This window comes from Haemaphysalis longicornis, unplaced genomic scaffold (assembly GCF_048455015.1).
Source record: "Haemaphysalis longicornis isolate Haplotype H1 unplaced genomic scaffold, Haemaphysalis longicornis Haplotype H1 scaffold_3, whole genome shotgun sequence".
In the NCBI taxonomy this organism is placed as follows: Eukaryota; Metazoa; Arthropoda; class Arachnida; order Ixodida; family Ixodidae; genus Haemaphysalis; species Haemaphysalis longicornis.
In genome coordinates this window covers 182,755,125-182,772,000 of record NW_027526335.1, presented here as the reverse complement: position 1 = coordinate 182,772,000, position 16,876 = coordinate 182,755,125, and the positions used below count along the sequence as shown (strand labels likewise).

The 16,876-nt window shown below is 46.4% G+C and overlaps 1 protein-coding gene across 1 annotated transcript in view; it reads right to left on the bottom strand.

Moving 5' to 3' along the window:
• Positions 1 to 3,337: 3,337 nt before the first annotated feature.
• The window catches only part of LOC144175859 (lysine-specific histone demethylase 2-like), a 46,380-nt gene continuing 32,841 nt past the window's right edge, over positions 3,338 to 16,876 (bottom strand). The window contains 7 exon segments of the mRNA XM_077704881.1: positions 3,338 to 4,107; positions 6,547 to 6,699; positions 8,449 to 8,571; positions 10,133 to 10,273; positions 11,924 to 12,013; positions 12,015 to 12,140; positions 13,548 to 13,748. Coding sequence (XP_077561007.1) covers positions 3,985 to 4,107; positions 6,547 to 6,699; positions 8,449 to 8,571; positions 10,133 to 10,273; positions 11,924 to 12,013; positions 12,015 to 12,140; positions 13,548 to 13,748 — 957 coding nt within the window. The 3' untranslated portion in view covers positions 3,338 to 3,984.

Sequence of the window (16,876 nt, the reverse complement as noted above, 5' to 3'; positions counted from 1 at the left end):
TAATTTAGCAAAATCTCTGGCCGCGAAAGAGCAATAATATCTCCTTCAATGACAGCATTTCCAACAGGCAGGCAAACTGGAACAAAGGCAATACAAAACAAAGAGAAAAAGACGTACGACAGCTACTTTTGCACTCACAGGATCACAAAAGCAAGAAACGATCTGAACATCAGTAACTAGCATAACTAGCTACAATTGAATGCTGAGAAAACAGGTCAACATTACACAGCAGACACTACTAAAACACAGAAAAATATGCCGTTTCATCACAAGCATTTCCTAATGCAATGAAGTGTCACTGCTAGCCTGCTTATGTACAATCCGTACAACAGACAAAGCAGAAAAAAAAAAAAAAAAAAACAAAAAAAAAAACACTTAGTGCCAGCTAATATTTACAGGTCAGCCTTGGCACCCGCAAACCTCCTGAAATTCTTGTATGAGCTGCACCTATGATGTAAGTCCAACAGGTTCCAAAACCCAGCACTCATTTCCTCGAAAAAGCCATTAACATCTCTGCTCCCTTCCCGAGCCATATCTGCAAATGCATGCGAATACAAGCACACAACACGCTTCATGGAAGTCAACGATGGCCTATGTACACAGAGCCGGTCGAGTATTCTAGGCTACTTGTTGAATGCCTTTCTTCCCAACAGAGGGAGAAAGAAAAAAAAAAAAAAAGAAAAAAAAAAACATTTACAGCGGCGATAATGGACAAAGATAACTCGTGATTAGTGGGCCTGTTCCATTGTTTCCCCTCGAAAGGAAGAAAACTGATGTTTCTAAGAGGTTTGTAAAAATGAATTTATACACATAAAATAATGGCACCCCAAGGTAGGGTTGGCCTGGAGCAAAAGTATTACGACCTGCACATTTAAAAAAGAAGAAGAAGAAGAAGAGGGGGGTCTGAATCGAGATGAATTGATGTAGGTGGCCAAATAATGCAATCGGGAAGCTGAAGACAAAGGCGATAGCAGTGTTAACAGCAATAAAAAGACAGGCGTCCAAGGGTATTTGATCAGGCTTTTGAATGTGGAAGATCATGATGGCCACGCGAATGTGCATCAAGCAATAAACAGCAAGGCTGCAAGCCGCTTATCTCTTCTTGGTTTGCTGCGAGGTACTTTAGCTTCTTGAATTGTCAATCACCTTTCGAAGCTGTCTAGATGGTTGAGCTGTTCGTTCTGTTGCCCTAGGGTGCTGCTCTCGACACTAACAATACGTTGACCCGTATGGTAAAATGTCGCCAGTGACTGCCTTTCATGCCCTTCGCCAGCAAACCAGGCGGCGAATAGCAAAAGGCCGCCATTTTAACGTTCTCTACCAGGTAGCTGCTGTTCCACTGCCAGGAAAGTTAAGTCTACTAGCCAGCAAAGTAAAGAATGTGTGGTCATAGACGAATGAAACGTGATCACGAAAATACGAACCAGAACACACAAATAACGTGATCTTTTTGTCGCAACGAAGTTGGGAAATGTGACTTTCCAAATACACTAATAGCCTGCCGTTATTTGACCTCCACGAACAATATTTTTTGATTTCGCGTGTTCTAGTTCATATTTTCGTGTTCAGATTTCATTTGTCCAAGGCGCACAGGGGTGCACTCTATCCCCACTTTTTTTTTTTGAAAACTCCAGGTCATTTACCAACTCACAACTGGCACTTTTTCTTTCTTTATTCTGGAAAGAACTCAATGAACAAAAGGTCAAGTTAAAAATTCACAATTGCCTACATTAAGCCTCTAGCAGGGCAGATATTCCGCATCGAAACGGTGACTGCCAAAACAATCTCTATAAAAAAAAAAATGAGGCATGTGCAACCGTACTGCTTTCAAAGGAAGCTACATTGGCAATGCCTGATTGTAAGAAAAATGACATTCTTCCCAAAAACAAATTTTTACTACAACTGAAACTTCCTGCAAGAAGCCACCAATGCAGGGAGACAAGCTTTTCTTCAAAAAAATCACGCTTTCACTTTTCGTGGCAGCTACATTCTTACGCGCTCACAAACATGGACACGAAAATTAAGTTTCCACGAGATGTTTTCCAGGAAGGTTTGTTAAGCAGCATCTCGTATTAACAATTAAATAAACTGTGCTGTTCCAAGAAACAGATACTCTGCTTCTTTTCAAAGTGCAAAGAGAATCAACGTACAACAGAAAATGATTGAGAACAAACACATGGGGGAAAGCGAGAGAAACAGCTATACTCGAGATATTATTCTGACTGCCGCAGGCAGCATGCAGAAACTTTCTGCCTCATGCCAGTTGGGCTTAGCATGGTGCTCGTTGCTAGCGTAAAGGTGTTCAGGAACAACAAACAATCACTTTTCATTTAGCAAGATGGGATTTTTTAATGAGTGATTTTATGTTGCACGTTTTGCAGAAAAGGAACGCAGTTGAAGAAAAACAACGCAGTTAAACAGAAAAAAAAAAAAAAAAAAAAAACTAATGGTGTTAAGGGGGGACACTGGTCTTAAAACAACTTCTTTTAATTTTCAAGTGAACTCTGTGAAACTTGTCAGTCTTGCTGCTTTTTTCCCACTGATTTCAAATATGCCAGTATTTTTTCAGTTGGTCAATTAGTTCCCAAGATAATTAGAGATAATTAGCCATTTTTGGCCCCACAATTAACAAAACAGTGTTGGTCACAAAACTGTAATCTTTATATTTTCCATTACTATGAACCCTGCTGAATGCAATAATAGAAGCAGTTTTTTGATGCATCGCTTGGAACTAATTTTACAGCTCATTAAACTTCGGTGTTTGAAATGGGTACTGAAAATGGTTCCTTGCCACTGGTGCTACCGAAGTTTAATGAGCCGTAAAATTAATTCCAAGCGGTGCATCAAAAAACTGCTTCCATTATTGCATTCAGCAGGGTTCATAGTATTGGAAAATATAAAGATTACAGTTTTGTGACCAACACTGTTTTGTTAATTGTGGGGGCAAAAATGGCTAATTATCTCTAATTATCTTGGGAACTAATTGACCAACTGAAAAAATACTGGCATATTTGAAATCAGTGGGAAAAAAGCAGCAAGACTGACAAGTTTCACAGAGTTTACTTGAAAATAAAAGAAGTTGTTTTAAGACCAGTGTCCCCCCTTAATCACCATTACTCGGCAAATTTGGTGCTGTTCTCGCTGCTACATACCATGCTTCAAATATCCAACCAGTAACTGCACATTTATATACGCACACAATCTAATTACACCAAGCTGAAACTAGACGGATTCATTATCGAAAAACAAACGAATTCAAATTTTAAAAAATTAGCATGTAACGTGTATACAACTACGATCAATAATTCGTACCTGGGCTGGGGATTAATATACATCATTCTTTTTCTGCAACCGTTTTGCACTGTACGTTCCCTGCTCAAAGTTTGGGCTGCACTAACTGCGGCTGCATTTCTTCTTTGGCACACAACTGCCAAAATCACGACACCATCTTACATTTTCCCTTTTCTCCCTTTCAATTCAAAAAGCCTATCTCAGCTCTCGACACCAACAGAAACGGCGTCGCCGCACACACAAGAGAGTTGCCACAACTCCAAATAAGCGACAGAAGATTTCGGGGGTTTCAGCTCACACAAAGTAAGATTAAAAGCTCTCCCGACAAATTCGGCCATTGTGATTTTTTCGCAATGGTCGTCGCTCGTAATGCGCTAAGTTGTTGACATGAAGCCAAAGAGAAGGGGGCGAGGGTCTGGACGCATTATGGACACTGAGGAGTTTGTCGAAGCCTTACACATTCAGAGCCCAGCTTTCAGGCATACTCGCGTTTCGCTTTCACGACACACAATCACAGTTCCGCGCTTTGTGGTACGCACCAAGCTAACCCCCGGGAAGATGAACTGAAGCGCTACGTCCCAGAAGAGCCCACTCCACCCCTCACGAAAGACACAGGGGGGGGGGGGGCCTGGAAGTTGTGACGGCGAGAGACGTCGTAGCCGGCTCCGAAGCCGTCTTCTAAGCAGCAGCCGTTCAGACGTCTAGCAGCAGGTCGGGTTCGTGGCCCAGCGGCAGACGGCGCAGGATGTTCCAGGCTTCGCGGAGGCCGCTCATGTATGCCCCGCTCACCGTCTGTGGGAACATCCGGCTTGTGCCCTGGGTATGGAGAGGCCAGTCTGGTGGTTCACAAGCCGTCATTTCAAACATTACTTCCCCCCCATTTCCCATTCACAAGTTTCCCTAGTCTCCCTAACACTCCTCTAGCAATATCCACAGAGCTTATCCAAATGGCAGCAAAGCACTTTGTTTCATCGTATATGTAGGAGGTTTGAAGCAACAATGATGTCAAAACAAATGACTGTTGCACTTACTTTGCAAGTATGTATGGCCTGTGCCCCTTTCGTATGCAAGTTGTCAGGAGACTGAGACCCACAGTGAAGAAATCAAAATGAGATTGTTCTTTATACTATGACTGTGCGAATATCTAAAAAATTCCCCGCATTTCCCCGAGGGGAAGAATGTGAAAGTGCGAATGCACGAGTTGAATTTGCGCGGTTCGGTAATGTTCGCGAAAGAGAGATCACACACACACACACAACTACAAAGAAAGAAAGATGCATTTAAGCGGGTGCATTAGCCCTTCTCACGCCCGATTCCTGGCCAATCCCCCACGTGGGTATGTGCCATGTCAGCGGCCAGGCAGCGCGCGCCCATCTCCCCCGTTGCCAAGGAAGACGAGGAGATTCCTGGCCAATCCCCCACGTGGGTATGTGATGCGGACATCGCCGGTGGACGCAGGTTCAGGGTCGCTTAAGAAGTGCATTGCACTTAAAACCTCAATCTGATAGAAAGTACCAAAAGTTGTTTCTTGCGCTAGCGAAGTACTTCAGTATTGAAACCAGAGTAGAAACTAAACTGCTCCAGCTTTCCTACCTCCCTGGCGAAACACCTAAATCCCAGACACCGTATCTCTGTACAGGTATTGAGAAGTACCGTGAACAAATGAACACAAACTTAGGTCGTGTGAGAAGATTAGGGCACAACAACAGGCAAAGAGGGAAGCTCCAAAATAACCGTTGGCAGGGATGTTGTCGGCATCACTCGCCGTACCTGCACTGTGAGCCACTGTCTTCGCTCAGTGATACATTGCCTGCCCTTCGACATGGAGCGCTTCATGTTATGCAAACAAAGGTTTGAGCAGCTGAAAGAATTCCACCAGGCTACGTGCATGGAACACACCAGAGCTTTGGTGAAGGCAAATGGGTTCCCCATTTGCTAGGGCCAGCACACAGGACACATTTGGGAAATGTTTCCGGGTATTCGCTGATATTTTCTCGCGCAAGAAGAATGCTCAGCACTGATCAAAGCACACCTCAACGACTGCACAACGAAATGGGGGCCATGTTTGTAAAGGTCCAGGTAACAATGCTTGGAAATGACGAGTTTTTACGCTTGACGACAGGCACCGTCTACACGAGCTCCTTCAAATGGGCAACCTTAAGGAAGATGAGTTCTTTGGCATTGTACACGACCTCTACGGAACAGAATACCTCTACAAATGGAAAAAGATTTACGAGGACATGGCATATCTTCACTGGGTGTTGCTGTGCCAGGTGCCCCAATGGTAGGACATTCAAAGAAGCTTTCAAAAGCTTCTTTTACCAGCCACTAAGGTCGAAGCACCACAAAATTCCAAAGCCATCTCGTTCTATCACTTGTCCTGGCAAAGGAAAGCATCGAGCAAAAATCTCAGATTGGAATTTTTCATGCATGTCAGTCTGTCTTGCAGACATTGGTGAAGGCCTTCAAGGACACAAAAGCGAAGGATCCAGCTGCCAGTGAAATACTGAGGTCAGGGAGCTGGCTTTTTCTTTTTCAGGGACCACTGCACTGGTAGAGTATTTCCATCACGAGCTCAATGTGGACAAACCACAAATTCCTGCTTCTCGTCTCAACTTTGTGTGCCATGTGACTGGCGCAGTCGATCTGATAACTGATTTCAGTGCATGCAATTTAATGACTGCAGTGCTGAAGAATGAAGTCCGTCCGAGAAAGCTCTAACAATTCTGAAAAGAACGTCTGCTCATAGGGCGGTGAACACGAGTGTGTGGCACAGGCATCTGGTTAACTTGTTGATTTTCCTGGGTTTTGCGTTTTACTGACTGCAATCTCGGCCCCTAAAATAATAATAATAAATAAAAAAAAAGAAGAAGAAGACGAAGGGGAGAGAGAGAGAGAGAGAGAGAGAGAGAGAGAGAGAGAGAGAGAGAGAGAGAGAGAGAGAGAGAGAGAGAGAGAGAGAGAGAGAGAGAGAGAGAGAGAGAGAGAGAGAGAGGCTTGTAACAGTGAGAGTGACTGGTCAAGTTTGCAACGCTGCCACTGTGATTAAATGCTAACAGCATCTTGACACAAAACACATTCGTAAAACGCTTTGTGTGTTGGTCTCTCCGTGTGGCATGTTCTACTACGGCATAGCACAAGTTACCAAATTCGTACACGTAACATCCCTTCCCAGTCTAGCAGCAAAATGAGTGGCACCGATGTCCTCTGCAGCAAATCGCATCAAAACATTATCAGGCATGTCAGTGCACCCACCTCTCCAGCAAAGAACACTCGGTCGGCCAGGGGCTCGGCAAGCGTGCTGTACGCATCACCTGTGCCTCCGCACCGCACGTAACTGTACACCATGCGCGCATACGGGCTGTCCCGCCAGTGCGTCACCAGGAAGCCCACCGGATCCGGAACCTTCTGCATTGAGACGAAGAGCACAGGGCACAAGACGTCACCTTGGGGCACGCCAACCTTTTGAAAAGTGTGCACTCATGCATGCACACACATAACACACACGCCCTTTCTCATGAGCATGCACACACACGTCAAGAGCAAGTGCTTAATTAAAAGGTGCCTTGAAATGCCTGGAAAGTATATTTTGCACATAATTTCAAAGTGCGTACTTAAAGCACAGAAGTCTTTCCGGCCAATTTCAAACAATTTTAAACTAGAAAAGTGCATTTGAAATGGCTGTTCTCCTTGCACCATACTCATTGACGGCCCACTGATGTCGGCTATTGTGACAAACTGGCAAGTCAACAGCTAAAATTTAGAACGTTGCTAACATGTTTGCAAAAAACTTGCTAACACAGCCTGAGCGTGAATGTACAAAAAGTTGACATGAAATACAAAACAGGCGAAAATAAAAATTTCAGTGGCTTCGACAGCATGAAAGCACATTGCAAACTGACGTGCCATCACTATGGTAGCTGGTGTTGTGGCCACAAACGCCGCACGGCAAAGCTGTAGCCCGCAGACTGCAAATTAACTAAGGCCCTCGATTTCCACAAAATACTCAATTTATAATGAATTAGGTGAGAAAACTGCAGAATGGAGCCCCAATTAAAGCTCAGATAAATTATTTTCTGTGTGCCTTATGTTATGCATGTGTATTAACATGCATCTCGCCACTCTCCGTATACCACCATCTACCGGAAGTTCCGCCATTTATCCAGAGTGCTCCAGCTGGCCCCATCTACCTAGGCCCACCACAACTTTCTAACGTCACTAAATAAGCACTTCAACTCTTGCTCTCGACTGGGCTGGTCTTCTATCTCTGGCTTTCCACAACAACAGTGTACATTACACCTTTTACAGGAGACCCTGGTCTTGGGGCTATTTCTGTCAGAGTCGTCGACCGATTTTTCAGACCCCACGGGGCTGCAAAAATGCCCGCATATTGAGTGGTCTAAAAGTATAAGCCCGCCTACCAAAAAAAGGACAGCTACGTTACTGGACAGCTCTAGTGAAGAATGTCCACGTTATCTGGTCATCTGACAGAATCCACATCTGAAACATTGGGCACTTTTATTCTTGAACCAAAAGGTTGAGCTTTTTGCAAACCAGTGCATTTTACCATGCTCAGCGCAAATGCACTCAGTTTTCACCTTTGTGTTTTAGGTTTTTGAGTTATTAACATGTTGTGCTGTTTCTAGAACATAAGCCAGAACATAGAACACAAAAGGCTAGAACATTGAAAAAATAAAAAAATAAAAACTGGCATTAAAACGATTTTAGTGTGTGACAGCTTGAGCAGCAAATACTTGACACAGCACTAACATTTTTCAGGTATCTTCACTTAGGCCCATAGAGGGGTTTGATAGACTTGTGATTATATTAGAAAAAATAAATAAAATAAATAAAACGTTTTGCAGAAAATCAAATTTTTTCTTTTTGCAAAACTTTAGTGCTCAGGACCAGTGCCTTTTAATTTCTTGCCTGGCATGTGATGCAACAACAAAACACGTGACAACATGTTTTCCCTTGTAGTCTTCTCTGTTCTTGCTGACCGTAAAACGAAGAGCATTTTCTTCAACATGCACTGGGACATAGATTATTGCACAGGTGTTTTGTACGCTGCTCGCAGCATTCAGCCAAGGGCAGTTCCCACAACCAGTAACTGACACCTCACCCCACGCACGATCAGCCGAAAAAGGGTGCACTGACCTGATCTCGGAAGATCCCTCGCAGAACCTGCATGCACATGTGGACCACCTGGTCGTCTGTCTTGTCCGCGATCAGCTTGATGGCATCCCCGCTCACGTACGTCATGAGCACATAAGTCGGGTTCTGCAATGCAACCACGCCCAGGAGAGTAGGATGGCTTATTAAGGAGCCACTTCCTACCCGCCTTATGTCGGTCTGCTGACACACCATAGTCTGCATTGACACCATAGGTAACAATAGAGAATAAAACTGCTCACAAGTAAATGAATCTGAATGAGTGAGCTGTGGTCCAGCAGCAAACAGAACAACTGCCAAAGTGAGATGAAAGGCAGAGGGCACAATGCGACACCTTGGGCACACAATATACCGTAAAAACCCGCGTATAATACGAGGTTTTTTTCCAAATTTTACTATGTAAAATTTGTGCCTCGTATTATATGTGGATCCCAAAGTTTTCAGCCGAAACTTTGCACTTTCGGTTTCGGTTTCAGCGGAGGGTGCGATGTCTTGCGGTGGCGTTAGCTGGCTGCTGCTTCTCTAAGTTCTCTCAGCCGGCGCCATTTTGATTGTTTTGACCACGCGAAGGATCGGCACGTTCACCGCAAGTCTATCACGATGTCGGGTGCATGAAGGCAGTATTCGGCTGCAATTAAAAGAAAAGTGCCGAGACCATCAGGAATTGCGCCGCAGGACGGCAGTTCGGCGTCACCGAAGGTAGCATTCGCGGGTGGAGAAAGCAACTGGTGCTTGACTGGATAAAGTCTGTGTGGTGTCGGCGGCCTGGAGCACTGTTGGGGGCTCCCGTCAGTGCTCGTGTTGGATGCCTTTCGCTGCCACCTGGCCGATTCCATGAAGAAGTTGTTGCGCGAACCCCGCACTTAACTCATTGTCATTCCAGGAGGAATGACATCCCAGCTAGACATTTGCATCAACAAGCCTTTCAAAGACTGCATCAGGTCCTGCTACTAAGAGTGGATGAGGTCAGGAGACCCGTAAGTGACAGCTACCGGATGGCTGACGCGGGCTTCTCCGGCGGTGCTTTGTGGCTGGATCGCGGATGCGTGGGCCAGCATCCCAGAGGAGCTCGTCAGTCGCTCTTTTAAGAAATGCGGCATCTCGAACGCCCTTGATGGCACTGAGGACCACTTTCTGTGGGAAGACATTTCCGACAAGGCGACTTCAGGAGACAGCGGCAGCGAACCTGACGATGACTGAACGGACGTCGGGAGACAGTGCCAGCGAAAACTGACAATGACTGAACGGTAACTGCAGTGCAAATAAATGTTTTCTGTGCTCTTTACCTCGCATTATATGCGGATGAAAATTTTTTTTCTGATTTTGATGTCCCCGAATTACACCTCGTATTATACGCAGGTCCGTATTATACGCGGGTTTTTACGGTACGCTCATGCATATAACACACACACACACCACACACACACACACGAAGTTCACAGCAGAATGCTTAGAAAGGCCCCGAGAAGTGTGAAAAGTATACTCTGTCCATGATTTTTGAGTGCACACCTGAAGCACAGAAGTTTTTCAGCCTGATTTTAAACATTTTTAAACGAGCAAAGTACATTCGGAAGACTAGTCTCCCTTGCCCTGTCCTTGTCACTGACCAGCCGACACCGGCTATTGAACTGTAGATTGCCAACTATCGTGGGAACCATGTGGCACCCACCTTTTTCACCTGTACCCGGGGACTGAGGTCAAAGAAGACACTAAAGAGGCCCCGCTGCTCGGGCGAGGCCGGCACGTGGCCGAAGAAGTCGGCCGACGTCACCTGGCCGGACCAGAACGGCTGCGAGAACTTCAGGGCCACCTGTCGGGGAATGGGGGGGAGGAGGAGGAGGGAGCAAGGAGGACTGCTTGTCACGCCCGCAGGCAAAATTCACAAAAGAAAAGAAGGTAGCACGTGGGTGAGTGACAAACTCCGCTGCGGGGCTTCATTCCATGTAGCTCTCAGGGTACAGCAAGTGTTGTGAACAGCTCATGCGAGACTGGCGTACTCACTCGTATGAAGGCCAAAAGGTTTTTTTTTTTTTTGAAAATGTGAGAACAAAGCAGCACTGGCAGCAAAGCGACCGCCAAACCTCCCTCCGAGACGGGGCAGCGCTTTGGAGTGGACAGAAGACAAGTGAGCCAGGACAAGTTCCTAACAATGCATAGTGAACAAGGGAGTTATAGTGCTCCTGAAGTGTCCTTTTTCTCTTTTTTGACCTGGTCAAGGACCTGTGTATTACGCTACCTGACTGGACGGCATGCCACACAACCATCAACATCATTAACTCCTCAAAGCTGTGGCCATTTTCTGTACTGGACAACGCCAACGGCAGTTTCTCGCACAATGGGGCACTTAACACTATCGTTACCGCGCCTATTCCCATTGATAGTACGCTATCAATGAATACAAGTTCAAATTTTGGCGCTCTCCGAGCGCTTCTGGACCACTAATGCCATCCAAATGGTAAAGGAGGAAGTATTTTATCAGTTTCGCTTTTGAGTTTAGTTTTTGCACCGCAGGGGGGATTTTTAAATGTCCTTCACCGACGGGGAGACGAGCTCACACGGAGTTGCCGCTGCTTGCTGCCGCTTCGCAAAAGCGGCAAACTTCGACTGATTCCGATGTATCTGAACTTGAATTTGAGCACGATGGTAGCAGCACAGACACAGAAGACGACTTCAATTCGTCAGACTTTAGTATGGACAGCAAAAGTGCGTCGAGTCGCCCCCGGACCATCAACAGGTGTGCACCGCTGAGTTTCACTTTCTTTTCCAGTCACTCTATCATGGGCACACGTTTTTGTAAACATATACGGCCCTGTTCTAAAGGCCACAGCTCCCATCTGCAGGGTGTCGACTTCGTTCAAGTGAGACCACTTGGCGCCATGTGCACAGATAGCCAAGTTTCCTTTACGAAAACGGCCCGGAGTTGACCTTGGCGCAGCATTCCAGACCAGCGCGCGGCTGTTCGTTGTTTATATTTATAGTTTTGTATATAAATAACTTGTGTACTTACACTGCGCCTATTTGCAGTATTATCCAATAAGCATGTAATCTTCAAGGTGTATATTTCACATTATTTTTATGTCTACAGTATGCAAAGTAGCATTGAGGTTATCATCAATATTTTTTATTTTTGTTACTTTTTTGTTTTGATATTTTTAAAATAAAATTTGTAATAAATCTGTTGTTTGAAATTATTACTGTTAGAAAGCCCTATTCTTTCTCTACCATGTCGTATCTGACACTTCAGCATCAGTCATTTTCTATGCCCCCCCCCCCCCCCCCCCCCCAAAAAAAAAAGAGGAACATCCCAAAACAATTGATTTTTCCACGTTCACGAAACTGTTATGATCTCACGTTAAAACTAGACACTATGAAGGAGAGGGTGATTCCAAGGGAAGCTCCCTTCCGGAGCACAAGCGGCTGTTTGGGCAGGATTCTCCAAGTGGGTGAGACGGCACAGTACCTTCTCGATGATGCCTGCGCCGAGCTGCTGCAGGGCGTCCAGCTTGTTCTGGGGCAGGGGCGGGGAGAAGTGGATCTCGCGGCGCTGCAAGCAGCGCCAGCGGAACCGTGACCAGCACAAAGTCCGCCAGCAGCTTCTCCTCCGTGCTGCACTTGGCAAACACCCGCACGCCTCCTTCGTGGCCGCCCTCCTCCGGGTCGTAGTCGATGGCGGTCACCTGCGCAACGGAAACGGGGCCGTCAGGGCAGGCGCCTCCTGTTGGAATCCTTCCAGAACGGGATGCTGCTTCACGCGGGGGGCTCCGTTTGACTTTTGGTGTACTGCATTTACTCACACAATGCTTGCACCCTCCCTCATCAGCCATGGAAAGTCAGAAATTCTTTTATTTTTGCTCGCATAACCACCGCACCCCCCAAAACTTACTGCCAACAGAGTCACCTGCTTGTGCTGACCAAGAGCGGAGTCACCAGTAGAATCAGCATCACATTCGCAGGCACATGATGTAGGGTGTGAAGCGTTGAGGCTATATTTAGGATGTGCGGCACGTTGTGGTGGGAGGCGCTGGATTCATTTGAAACCCCTGGGGTTGTTTAACGTGCACTGAAATCTCAGCGCACGGGCGTTTTTGTTTTTCTGCCCATCAGAAATGCGGCCACTGCGGCCAAGATAGAACCTGAAAACTTGGGCTCTGCAGCCCAATACCCTAGCCACTGAGCCACTGCAGAGGGTCCGTTGGAATTCTTCCACAACGGAACGCTAAGTGCTGCTTCCTAACTCTCAGTATGCCGTATTTACTCACGTAAAGCTCACATTGCCGTAATGCTCACTTCCTGGTCAATGTGTCCCTACGAGAAAGCTGGTAATGGTTGTGGAACATCCCTCAGTCCCCGAGAGAATGGGATGAAGAGAGAACACAGGACAAGCGCTAGTGTTCCTGAGTTGTTCCTCTATTCCCTTCCCCCATTATCCATCAAGAATTTGAATTTTTCATCCCCTTGCACGATCATCACCACACCCTGCCAAATTACTGCCACCAGCGCCCTCTGCTCATGCTGATGGGTGGTAATGGCAGTGCCAGAAAGCAGAGAGATCAGTTGAATGCCAATCACACGTTTTGGCAGACTGCACCGCTCTACTTGTATGCTTACTTCTAGCGTGCCTTTCTGGGGCGGTATTCTCATGTTTTGTCCGTATTGTGTCTGTTTCAGAGTGTCCATTGTGAGCAAGGCTTGATTGGCTAAAAGCGAACACTTGGATATGACACCATGCAAGCATGGCGGAGCCAGCGCGTAGAGCCGCGGCTTCCCGGAGCAGACGATTTTTCTACGACTTGTTGGTTCGCTGGCGGAACAATAAACGCATAAAAGATCGTTTAAAATAGGTTTAGTCGTTTAAACTGTGTTTACAAGAACAGTTGTGCAAAAGCCAACCCAACAGCCCGCCAACTCTGGAAGTACGTTGCAATAGAACGGACATTTTCAAAACGGGCAAACACGAGAATACCGCCCCTGGTGGAGACATTACTAGGGTACTTCAAAGAGTATGTGGTGTGTGTGCCCGTAATCTCTTCCCAAGCCCCCCCTCCCCCACCACGTCTGAAGGAGGGAAGGAGGTGCCCCCTCACCCGGTGGTTGTAGCGCACGTCGAGGCCCTCGGCGAGCGCCCGCAGGAGGCAGGCGAAGCCGTCGGGCACGAGGGCGTGCTGTCCGCTGAACTGGGGGAAGCGCTCGTTCTGGTCCCACTGCAGGGCCGACACCTCCCGCAGGGGGGCCCCGCACGCGTACTCCAGGTTGCCCACGTGGAACTGCAGCACGTTCTGCTCCTCCTGCACCGTTGTCGCATCACACGGGGGGAGGCAAAAGAGGAAGGGACGACGCGTCAAGCAGAACACGGGGCGGGTGCGTGGTCAGTCAACTGTAGCTCCTCCACACACAACACAATACCACCAATAAAGCCGGAAGCAGCAGAATTACGCTTGTTTGAGAGCAAAAAAAAAATATTACAATGGTTTCTTCGTGAGCCTTTTTTCCCCAGCAAACTACCGTTATTTATTCGATTATAAGGTGGTTTTTTTCTGAAATCCGTAGTCTTAAACTCATACCCCGCCTTATATTTAAAGCTAACAATATATATATATATGTGGAAATTCTTTTTCTTTTGACTATCCAAACCTCACCCTCTCCTTACAATCGTGACCGCCTCATAATCGAATACATACGGTAGTTACTGATGCATAAGAGAGAAATTGTAAACTTCACCTTTCATACTGGCGAAAGGCACTCACCCCAACTTGAAACTACTCGCTTTGTTTTGAAACTTTGTACACGAAGCATTGTTTGCACAGACCTTACACCCTGGCATCATGCGCGGTATATAGACACAAAAAAAAAACACCCGCCGCGGTGGCTCAGTGGCTAAGGCGTTGCGCTGCTGAGCACGAGGTCGTGGGTTCGATTCCCGGCCGCGGCGGCCGCTTTTCTGATGGAGGCGAAAAGCAAAAACGCCCGTGTGTACGAGATTTCGGCGCACGTTAAAGATCCCCAGGTGGTCAAAATTAATCCGGAGCCCTCCACTATGGCGCGCCTCATCGCCTGCGTTGCGTCGGCGCGTTAAACACTACAATCAATCAATTAGACACAAAATGTAAAAAGCTCAAACTCTAAACCAAAAGCTCATTCACTGGTGAGGAGAGCCCAAGAAGCTGGATGGTCTCAAGGGGTCCTGGAACGAGGACTCTTTCCCAGGGCTTTATAAAAAGACGTTTATTCCTCCTCCTCCACTAGCCCGAAAGCAGGTTGCAAAATAGAAACTGAGCACTATTAAGAAGACTGAGCTTCCCACAAATGAAATCACTGTGTGCAAAGAGAGCTTCAGAAGCACAGGAGTGCAAGACTCTCTAAAGCCAAGCAACCAGGGGTTTTTCAGCAACACACAGTTTTGGCAGCCAATACAGCAGACTGAAAGTATTGTTTGGACTGAGACCTAGTCTTGGCTCACAAGAGTATGCTTAGAATGGATCCCGAAGTGACGCAGGCAGCGTGTCACTGCTCTCAAGAACGGGACTGTTCCATATGTAAGAAAGGAGCTGATATCATGGACAAGAAATGTGCTAGAAATTTCTACCCATGACGCTGATGAAAACGGCCACTAAACATCTGATGCCATGTTAACCCTAAAACTCTTTTTGCAGGCCAGCCATACCCTTCCTCTGCTCCCGAAACCTTTGAAGCTCCTGCTATTAGCGCAGACTTCCTCATTTGTCCACGTAAATACACCTTACCTACATAGCGTACACTGACTGCTTCTGAAGAACACTTCTGACACGTGCAATGCGAGAGGACCTCGCTAAATGAAGAGTGCGGTAGAAAGATACTTCGTTAAAGTATAGAAAAAGGAAAAGCTTTCAAAGGGGGGAAACTTTACAGGGATCCAAAATACCCTACGCTGATACATGGATGTACAGTCTTATTCAAAACTTTCAAGGCCATGCCGTAGGTGCACAGGCCGGAAAAAAAAAAAGCACAAGTTTACGCCCTGCGTGAGGGTGAAACGTTTTATGCCGGAAAGATAGAGAAAACACCTTTCTTTCTTACCGTCATAAAATAATTTTGTCACTTTCAAAGGTAAAGCTAATTCTCTGATTCCTTTGAGGTCCAGAAGGCTTAGGATTGGCCTAGAGAATTTTGGCAAAGAGTGTACACATAACTAAACAAAGAAAGTAATCACCTCCTTCAAGAATTTTGTTAAAATGATGTGTTAACTGAGAAATTAAACCGCACATTATTATCGCCACAGTGCGTTTTTCTCCCTTCTCCCCATTCTCCTTGCTGTTGACGGCATGCTATCATTCCCTCCTATGATGCTTTGCTCCTCAGAGGTGACGTCTCCAACCATTTCTGGTTTCGCGCTCCGCTGACTGCACATTGAGGTGGTTGAGTTTAAGTGGTAGAGAACTCATGATCATGAATGATTTATTTGATTGATTGATTGTAGGGTATAACGCGCCGCCGCAACGCAGGCGATGAGGCGCGCCGCAGTGGAGGGCTACGGGTTAATTTAGACCACCTGGGGATCTTTAATGTACGCCGAAATCTCGTACACACGGGCGTTTTCGCTTTTTGCCTCAATCAGAAAAGTGGCTGCCGCAGCCGGGAATCGAACCCGTGACCTCGTGCTCAGCAGCACAACGCCTTAGCCACTGAACCACCGTGGCGGGTGTGATCATAAATGCATTGGTTAGGAATGTTTTATCAGCCACACAGGGACGATCATATGAGTCTTGTTCTCTTTCACATGCCACACACAGTTAAGCCAAAATTCACCATTTCACATGTCGCCCCAACGGTGGGGCGCCTTGTTTTGCAGTGTTGTGGTATTCCTGCCGGCGGCATCTCAAAGAGACATTTTAACCCTTTGAGGGTCACGGCCGTACATGTACGGCATCGGCAAACACTTTCAAAACGGTCAATGACGTACATGTACGGCATCGCTTGTATCTTCACGCAGGAAAGGGGTGACAAACTTTGCTGCACGTAAAAAACTTATACTTGGCACAGATGTTGTTGACCACCCAACCTAACAATTGCGCCTGTTCATTTAGTGTGCCCAAAATGCCTTTCGGGACGCCTTTAGGGAAATAAAAAATTTGTTCAATGACAAGTTTCATATAGTTGAGGTTCGTTGTACTGAGGTTCAAATTTACACTCCCCTCGTAATCTTTCTTCAAGACGTTGATAAACGTAGCGTGCTCCCCACATGACCAATGACAATGATCCCAAGGAGCAATGATTTGTCAGCACTCATTGCTCTTGGACTAACAATATCCAGCACTTCTCGAAATTACATTCTCAGTGATGTGATTGGGTCGAATAATTTTGGAGCAGCTTTTGGAGCAGCAAAATCAGCTTTTGGAGCAGCCACAACGAGCATTATGATTTGAGAAATTTTGCTAGA